This window comes from Geospiza fortis, unplaced genomic scaffold (genome assembly GCF_000277835.1).
Source record: "Geospiza fortis unplaced genomic scaffold, GeoFor_1.0 scaffold276, whole genome shotgun sequence".
Lineage (NCBI taxonomy): Eukaryota > Metazoa > Chordata > Aves > Passeriformes > Thraupidae > Geospiza > Geospiza fortis.
In genome coordinates this window covers 495217-505364 of record NW_005054527.1, presented here as the reverse complement: position 1 = coordinate 505364, position 10148 = coordinate 495217, and the positions used below count along the sequence as shown (strand labels likewise).

Sequence of the window (10148 nt, the reverse complement as noted above, 5' to 3'; positions counted from 1 at the left end):
GGGGACGGGGAGGGCGAGGGCGAGCCGCGGGGGCTCGGCCGGGGTCGTGCCGCCCGTGCGAGGAGAGAGACGGCGGGAGCGATCCTGCGCTCAGCCGCGGGCGGTGCCTGCGCTGGGTCCTGCATCACCCCGGGGAAGCGCAGGGCAAGGAGGGACTTGGCACAGGCTGCAGCAAGAACGGTGTGGTCTTTCATTTCAGTGTCCTAAGTCAGAAAGGAGTTCTGTATAATACGTATTTTTAAGTTATAAATGCAGCTTCGAGAGTTTTAGTTGTTTGTATGTTTTTTAGTTTGGAGGAAGTTAAACTTACAGCATTGACTTGATTCACTGCGTTAAGGCAGCCGTGATTGACGCTTCAAATGTGTATTTCACACATCTTCTAAGTCTGGAGATAGTTCTGTAATAATACATTACAAATGCAATCTCCGAGGTTTAGCTTATTTGTATAATTTTTAGTGATGAAAAATCAAAGTTACATGAAGTTAGACTTAAAACATCAGCTTGGTTCCCTGTGTTAAGTCAGCTGTGCTTTACACTTCACATGTCTGTTTCACACATCTTTTAAGTCAGAAGGCCGTTCTGTAATAATACATATTTTAGAGTTATAAATGCAGCCTCCAGAGTTTTAGTTATTTGTATATTTTTTAATTCAGATGAAGTTAAACTTAGAACATCAGCTTGGTTCCCTGTGTTAAGACAGCCGTGATTGACGCTTCAAATGTGTATTTCACACATTTTCTGTCTAAGCCAGAAGATAGTTCTGTAATAATACGTATTTTAAAATTATAAATGCAACCTCCAGGGTTTTAGTTTATTTGTATATTTTTTTTTTAATTCGGATGAAGTTAAACTTACAACAGCAACTCGGTTGATTGCAACTTACAACTTGGTTCCCTGTGTTAGGGCAGCTGTGCTTGACATTTCCAATGTGTATTTCAGGGTCTCATCAACAGCATTTCATTCACCATGCTACTTTCATCAGGCTGTGCAGGGGAAGGGAAAAAAAAGGTTTAAGTGGGAGAAGTTAGAACTATGTTCAAGCCTAGTTTTATTTGTAGTTGCCCTGTACCTCTGGCTAAGAGACAAAGCTGTTGTATGTACCCCTACCTTACTTTATTCCTATATTTATAAGCCAGTAGTCAATTGTAACATTTCAGCCTGAAGCCATGGGTTTTTAATAATATTTATGTTTGGGTTTAATGGTTTGTGTGTTTGGGTTTTTTCTTTTCACAATTCTTCCATCTAAAATGCCATTTTCCTGTCATTCTTTATGCATGTTTAGGGGATAAAGCTGTACCACTGATTTCAGCACATAACACATATCTAACACTTGTAATAATATGTGTAATACTTTTAATAATTTATCCATATAACAATTTATCCAGCAGAACTTGAATCCTTTCTAATTTATCTTTCTTCCATGAATGGACAATTTCAATCAGCACAGTTTTTCAGGCATTTATCCCAAAGAGGAAATAGAGAAATGCAGGCCTTCCAGTCTTTTAGCTCCTGAAGCTTCCAGTGCTAGAGGCAAGTTGTGTTTATTGTGTAAACACTTGTTTTGACACAAGAGAAGACAGATCAAAATTAGATATATTATTTTTTCCTTTCTTCTTGCCTTGCTTGGTTTAAATTTATTGCGATGCTACAGCATTAGGGGGGAAAAACCTCTCATGCTAGGTGCAGACTTCTTGTTTCAGATTTGCTTTTCCAGATGTCTGTGTGGATCTCTGTTGGGAAAGTGAGTGGTGTTTTTTTTACAGTACAGTTCCTTCTTGACTTCTCTCTGGAGTGGTTCTGTTTGGGTGAGCACAGAGTAAACACCAGACATGCCCACAGCATTTTTTTTTGCCCGTGGTCCATATTGTTCTAATTAAAATAGAGAACAAAGCTGGAGGACTTGAGTGTATGAACTCATGTCCAGGCTGAAATTTTGACATCTACCCCAAAGAAGAAACAGCTTTTCCAAAGACCACAGTCTTTTTTAAAGAAGGAATAAAAATGCTATCATACATGACAGGAGTTTTTGCTAATCCAGATGTAATTTCTTTGTAAATTTCTAATGTTTTCTTTTTTGTTTGGGTTTTTTTTTGGAGGGGCTGAATTGGTTGGTTGGTTTGGGGATTTTGGTTTTTTTGTTTGTTTTGGTTGGGTTTTGTTGGAGGTTTTCTGTTTGTTTGTTTTTGCTTAGTTTTGCTTACACATGCCAAAATGTGGGAGTACTCCTTAAAAAACAAACCAAGGAAAAACTCTTCTCATGTTATTTCTTGCCTACCACCTTCTGAAAGATGTTGGATCAGAAAGTGTGCCCTTGACAGCCTTTAGGTTTTGTCAGCATTCTGATACTTTCTTGAATAAGAACTCAGGATTTTGGAAATCACAAACTTGGATTTATCCCTCTGGTATAGGCAGATTATAACAAGTGGTGGCTTTTCTTTTAAACTATCTATTTGGGCAAAAAAGCTAATAAATGCAGAGGAGATAGGTGATGTTTCTTCTTGTCTGCAAGATCCATAGGCTTTTCTCAATAACTGGAGCTCCAGAAAGAAAGTAATGCCAATGTTTGCTGTATTGTTAGTCCAGCCAGATCCTCTTGTTGAGCCCTTAAATGTACTCTGGTGCAATGTCTGTATAATGTTCTCTGTTCAGCTAAACTTTATCATTTATCTGTGTTTTCAAATTAATAATGCTCTATTTGCACTCTTTATTCAGTAAAAATAGTTCTAGTGTAAAATGTAGGAATGTGTGTTAACTTTAGACTGCTATATTAATCATGATGTAAATCTCCAGTCTCAGTTTTCCTTATATGCTTTTTATGAAAGAGAGAGATCTCTTTCTCATCTGGTTAGGAAGAATTAACTGGTTTTGTCTGTTCCTGAAAATCTTCCATGCAGAACATCCCAGATAATTAAACCTCTGAGAATTCTTCTTACTTTGGCCATCATGGATTCTCATCTATCTGGAGTTTCATGGTTCACCTCAAGGTTCATTTGGTCTGTTGCCCCTCAGCAGGCAGTTTTTGGTTGTTTTTTTTTTTTTTCCTCAGCCAAAGGTATATGATTTCCTTCAGTCTTCTTCCCTTTAAATGTGTTTATAGGGTACATAGCATTTATCTCTTTGCTCTGGGTGTGTTCCAGTTATTACATCTTTCTTAAAACCTGCTGTCCAAAACTGGATGTGGCCTGACACATCACTGTTGCCAAATTAGGACAAAAATTTTTTTGCACTGTGCTGATGATGTTTCTGTTATATCCTAGAGCTGCTTTGCCTTTGCTTTGCAGAAATGTCTTGCTCTTGACTTTGGGTGATCCACACCAGCTGCCAGATCTGTTTCTGTAGCAGTGCTGCTACCTCTTTGCATATTTAGTGTGTATTTTTGCAGATGCTATTTGGAACTTGGGTTTTAAAAACTGTTACCTAGATTTCATCTTAGATTGTTTTGGGGTTTATTTTAATGTTAAATCTAAGTGATCTTTAAAATGTTTATCTTCTCTTTCCAAAGGGCTGGCAGTGCAAATCTGTGTTCCCATAGCATTATAGAATATCCTGAGTTAAAAGGATCCCACAGGAATAAACAAGTCCATCTTCAGGCTCTGCACAGGCCCACCTCAAAAAATCATGCCATGATTATATTACAAATGCATAAAGAAAAAATAATAGGAGAGAACAAACAGAATGGAATTTTTTCTCTTAAGAGAAAGTCCCATCATGCACATGAATATAATTACTAATTAAAACTTGCATGTCAAAGAAATGTTTGTTTTCTGAAAAGACAATACTGCTTTTTGCAATGGCTGTTTTCTTCTAAGGAAAACAGAAGAAATTTGAAGAAACTGTTTTACTGGTGAGAGGGATGTCTCTCCTTGCCATATCCATCATTTATCTAAAACAAGCTCTAATCCTCATGGCAGACTTAAAGCAGTTGAGCTGTCAATGTTCAGGAGGCAACTAGTTTTTTTCCTACTTTTTATTCAACCCTTGCACTCTCTCTGTCCCCTCCCTACTTAAAATAATCAGATCTCACTTGCACAGTGATCTTCCGTATCAGAACTCATTGATCATTCTTCTTTCTTTTCCAGTGACCTTGAGCCTGAGTGGTTGGACAGTGTGCAGAAAAATGGAGAATTATTTTATTTAGAATTAAGTGAAAGTGAAGAAGAAGTTCTGCTTCAGAGCAGCTGTCCAGAAATGCCAGCAGTGAATCATGTCAGGTTTCGTGAAAACGAAGCTGAAATCATTCAAGAGGGATCACGAAAGGAAAGGAAATATGAACTGAAGAAATGGACCAAAATGTTAAAAAAGAAGAGTCTTTTACCAAAGAGTTCTGGTAAGAAAGGCAGTGGAAGCTGCAATGAGCACCCCTCTGGTCCTACTTCCATATTGAAGCACCGCTCTGCTCAGAAAATGGGTGTCACTGTTCAGCAGAAATACAAAGATGTGTCTGTTTATGTAAATCCCAGAAAACTCTCCAATGCTGGGGAAGAAGAGCAGCAGAGGCTGCTGGAAGCCTTAGTAGGGATTGTCCATCAGTCTTCATGGAGCAGCAGAAGAGTGGAAAAACAAGGCAGGAAGGAGAAAGCCACCAGAGGAGTCAGTGAAGAGAAGCTTGTGGTACATGGCTTGGTGCCAGGTAGTTCTGCAATGAAAACGGGTCAAATCCTGATTGGTAAGTAACTGAAGGAATAGCTAAGTGCTGCACTCTTCCTTTAATATGAAGATTTGTGGTGTTTTTGCTGTTAGAGACAGCTGACTTGAATATTCTTGAGACGTAAGCAATTGCATCATTTCTGCAGGGGTTGTTTTAAGTCAGTGTCATTGCATCTGATGGTTTGGCCCCCAGTCAGTTTTACTGTGTTACTGACTTTTAGAACATGTGGCATAACCTAAAAGGTGTTAATGCAGCAAGGAGATGACCATCCCTTAGTGTTCAGAGACTGAGCAGCTTGGAGCAAGAAATACCCCACCACCACCTTTGACTTAGGATTTTAGCTGAGGATTTGCTCAGTAGATAAGTGGGACTGGAGCAAACCTATAGCCTGGCAGATACTGTATTTAGATTTCCTTCCTCTCCACAGCATCCCCCTTAGATAAAAAGCTTTGCTTACATATGCTTTAAATGGATTTTGTATCTAAAACTGAGGGGAAAAAATACTGAGCAAGATACATTCTTACATTACAAACTTTCTCCACAGCCTTGTTTGGTTATTTCTCTGTTCAGCAAGTCCAACAGCAGCTTCCTCAGCAGTTGTGACTTTGGGAGGCTCCACATCCATGGCAGGGCTGCAGTTTGGGGAGGCAGTGAGCCAGTACAGCCTTTGTGGTGGTTTGGCAGCTCAGGCACTTCCATGAGCTGATGAAATAAGCTGGCAGGAAACTCAGCCAGAAGAGAAATTGGCTGTCTAGTATTTTGCTGGTGCAGTAAGTTACACTTGGGTCACAGAAGGTCTGACAGGCACCCAAATGTGAATGATGGAGGGGAATAAACTGCTGTCAGGGGTAATGAAGGAGCAGAAATACTCCCACTTCCAGCACTGAGGCCACTTAAATCTTGGCACTCACAGGACATCAACCTCAGAGACAGTAAATGTGAGACAGCCAGGCCACATCTGTAAAGGGTGAAAGATTATTTAATTACCCTTGAAACTGGTTGCTCACAGAGTGGGAGAGCAAAGATGTGATGTTGGTTAGAAGATCATTAAAAATCTTAATGCTATAAGTGCAGGGGCATACAGAATGGGTAAATGAAGATGGTATAGAATGTAATCTTATCCCCCAATGAGTTGCAGCTGCACCAATTACTAAAGATCAGGAGCAGGCCTGATGTTAACAGGCCACACCTGTAGCCAATAAGAGCAGTGGTATAAAAGAGTGGATTGGTGGGATCTGGAGTCAGATGGCTGCTGCAAGGACCAGGAACAGTCAGCGATGAGAGGAGCTGCCTGTGAGAAACATTGAGGAGGCATGAAGCTCTGGTGATATGGATTCCTTGCACTATAATGATAAGAAAACCCTTGATATATAAGACAACACCCTTGCATTATAATGATAATAGAGCTCTTGATATATAGGACAACATATAAGTAGCACAAATCCCACAAAGTCAGCATGAGTGCTTTTGAAATTCCAGTGTTGTGTGTGTAAAAAGGCACATCAGTGTTTCAACTGGCTGATTGCTCCAGCACAAGTTTTTGGTAGAGATGCTAAAGAATACTCCAGAGGGAAAATTGGATAACTTTCAGATTTTACCAGCAAGAACCGATTAGTCGAGAAGTGGGGGATGTGGGGGAGGAGAGAGCGAGTTTCCACTTGATCTGCTTAAGGGTGTTTCATCTAATTAGGGTAAGAGTGGGTGTTTGTAACCTGTGAGTTAATTTGGGGACACAGATTTGTATATAACGTTTTTGTGAGGGCAGGTGTGAAGTCTCAACAGTGTAGGCAAGTACCAGATCCAGGAGATCAAGGTGACCTAACCAGAGACAGTGTTTCATCTGCTGCACTTAATGCTTCCCAGAGCTAGTGGGGATAAAAACTGTGAGGTTTTTTTGTTTGTTTCAAATAGAAGAACATTTAACTTCATCTAAGAGGAGTCTTGCACTTTATTTTGTCCCAGACTATCATCAACCCTTTTTTTGCACTTTGGAAATGAAATAGTTTTAAGCATACTGGGGTTATTCAGCTCTTAACTGGGAAAATGAGCTGTTTTCAGTGCCAACAGTGGAAAATATATAATTTTCATATAAAAATACTTTCAAATTATATATCTATAGTGAAGCTGAGTACTCTGGAATTTTTATGTGGTGTCTAGAAATAGGGATGCTTTGCATAAATTAGATGCTCAGATTTCAGTCTTGTCTGCATAAAGAATATACAGTGAAAAAATGCTCCTTCTTGTCAAAAATCTGTTGGGTTTACTGCTTCTGTACTGCACATGACAGGATGGGATAGCTGTGGTGTACACCTAAAGCCTGACTTAGAAGCAACTAGAGTTCAATAGATAGCTCCTCAGATCATCACAGGAGCTGAAGTTGGGCAGAAAGTTCAAGAACAATAACAGCAGAACTTTGCCTTTCAGTTGTTCTTGATCAAAGCAGGTGTTGGGAGTCGTGTGAAGAATTATGGAAACAGCCAGTAAAGGATGTTTTTGTGGTCACTATAAAGCTGAAGAATTAGCACAAAAGGGAGCAGCTTCTTGGGTCATCAAAAAGGAGAAATACCTGATCAGCACAGCCTGATGCCTGCTGGCTGCTCTGCTTATAACTTTGTTTATATCCATTGACCTGCATGTGTATAAACATTAACCTGTTCTTGCTCATCTTTATAATATTTCAGTGGTCCAGACCAGCTTGGCAGTAGTCTTTTGTGAGCCAAATCCAAATTATATTTTCCTTTAAAAATACATGCTTTAAAATGACATCTGGTTGTCTTTCTGGTGAGAATTTGCAGCACTCATTTTGACTCACCAAGTGGTTTATGCTTCAGCATTTTTAGTAGAAGTAACTTCTTTTTCCATCCTTAATAATCACTTTCCTCAGGTGGCTTCCCCTATTTGTTTTGAAGTGTGTGTCCTTTAGAGCTTTGAACACTTCAAACATCTGTTTATTATTTGCACAATACAGTTTAATTTTTGGTTTTAAGGTTGCATATGGAAGTCGTAAGTCTTGTTGCTGTACTTTATTAACCAAGTGGAATGCAGGCACTGACCATATGAAAGTAAACACAACAGTTGTGCAAGCTCAAAAACCCTGCTGCTTTGTAACTCCAAGAAGATGGCACTCTATCCATGTGTTGTTTATCAGTTCCTTTATCCTTTTTTTTTTTTTACATTTAGCAGGCCAGCATCCATCTTGAATTTTAAAACCAGAAAAGCCCTCATTGATTTTTAAACTTGCTGCCACTTTCATTTTGGTTAAGATGAAATACAGTTGCTTCTATCTCGTGCTTTTTAAGTGTCTTTTGTATGTTTGGCAAAACATTTTCCTTGCTTCAGTTAATTTGCAACATTATGCAGAGTTTGGTCTGCTATGGAAAACTTTGAGCATATCTTCAAAGAGGAAAAGCTTCTCAAAATACTCACATTTAGATCCTGACAAAAAAGGGTTGTGATAGGTAATGCCATTATAATTTGGTTCCCACCCTCCTTTAAATTGAAACATGTTGGCTTCATGCCAGGGAAAGGTTCTTTTAAATGCTGTTGAGCATCATCTTTACCATAATAAAAGTAAAAAATTAATTCCAGTGACACTGAAAATGCAGCAAAGCTCTTTTCACCAGCAAAATGTACTCTTGTTATCCTCTTTGAAAGTGTCTTACTGCTCTCATAGCCAAATAGCTCAGCATGAATCTTCTCAGTATGATACTTTATCAGCTTGTACAATTGTCAAAAAATTGTGAAAACTCCCCACTGACAAGAAGTAATTGTGTTTGATAGTAAAGATGGGCTATAATAATCCAGCTTTGAACGTGTATGCAAAAGCTACAGCTGCTATTGCAAATTTCAATTGAAAGGTCTATATCCTTAGAGTCCTGTCAGAAAAAATAGCCCTTGGAAGGACCAAAATACTGGGAGAGTTCGTGATTTTTATGTGGAATTAGCATACATGGTGTATTTGTTGAAAAGACTCTCCAGAGTAGAGATGTTGGGCTCACAGGATGGAAACACAGTTTGTGTAAGCTTTGCTGTGTTCTCACTGTGGCATTTGGGGTGTGGCTTTTGTTCTTTTAATCTCTTCTTGAGGCACAGCAGCACTGGTTTGGATGAAAGCAGCCTGCTAACATATAAAACAAGTAATTGATCTGCCTTTCTTCAGTAGGAATGCATTCCATAGTTTGCCTTTTTTGGAAAGGCATATGGGAACTTTTCTAAGTGCTCCCACCAACTCATTACCAAGAATGGAGAAAACTAAATATCAGGATTCCATGACAAAAGTGTCCTCCATCCTCTCCCATGGGAACAATTTGATTTTCATGATATCAGAAAAAAAAAAATGTGCCCTTCCCATCACAGTATGGAAGTGGTGTTCACTTGCCAGTTGGTGTCCCTGGGCTTAATCCAGTGGGGATCTACTTCTAGAAATGGTGCTTGCAGGTTTATCTCTAGGGAAGGGATGGTTAACAGAAGTCACAGTCTTGTGCCTCAAGTGGCAAAAAAGAGGTAGGTAGTTCTGAAATCAACATTCTAGGGATGTCAGCAGTGCCAAAGTCTTTGCTAAACTCTGTCCTTAAAGAGGCAGGAATAATTCCAGCAGCTGTGTGCAGACTGGGTGTTTGATATCAACACACAGTGGTCTTAGTTGCTGCTGACTGGATAGGAGAAGTCTCTTCTGAGGAGAACAAATAGAGACAATTCTGTTTCATCACTCAAGTCAAGTTCAGCCCTGCTTAACATTGTATAGAGAACATGCATGGATGTCTTAAAGTTTCTTTGTGAACTGAGAATCTTTCCACAGAAAGTGACAGCCCTCAAAAGCTTAATCATTCATTATTATGAGATTTAAGTAAAGCTTACTTCATTCCTTGAAAAGAGTCATAGAATCATAGAACAGTTTGGGTTGGAAGGGTCCCAAAGGTTGTCCAGTCCTTTCCCCACACCACACCCATCCAGCCTGGCCTTGGACACTGCCAGGGATGGGGCAGCCACAGCTCTGCTGGGCAGCCTGTGCCAGGGCCTCACCACCCTCACACAAGAGTCTCTTCCTAACATGTAATCTAAACTATTTTCTTCCAGAAGGACTTTTGTCTAAAGATACATTTGTTGACTTAAGGAATGATATCCTGGAGCTGCCTGAAGAAAATTCCTTTCCTCTGTTGCAGTGGAACTGAGTGATACTTTGTTCTGATGTTTCTCCCTTTATCTTTAATTCAGTGATGTTTTAGATTGGGATGGTTTCACTTAAATCTGCAGGCCATTGAGTTAGACCAACTTAAACAATTGCAAAAGCTATTTATTTTGTATATATTCTATATAAACTTTGGTTTCATTTAACCTGAATTATTTAAGCATTAGGTAAGTGAAATTAGATTAAACTTAATACAATTGCATTAATTTTTTGACATAATTAATGTCTGAAGACCTGAATCAATCTGTCTTTCTGTAAGTTTTTCACACTGCTAAAGGGCAAGAAACAATTCTCAAAATGTAGAGGTCAAGC

General features: G+C 39.2%; 1 protein-coding gene across 1 annotated transcript in view; it reads left to right on the top strand.

The window, feature by feature from the left end:
- Positions 1-10148, top strand: part of INTU (inturned planar cell polarity protein) — a 40513-nt gene that overhangs the window by 3870 nt on the left and 26495 nt on the right. The window contains exon 3 of the mRNA XM_005429151.3: positions 4049-4666. Within this exon, the coding sequence (XP_005429208.2) occupies positions 4049-4666 (618 nt within the window). The remainder of the gene's footprint in view (positions 1-4048; positions 4667-10148) is intronic.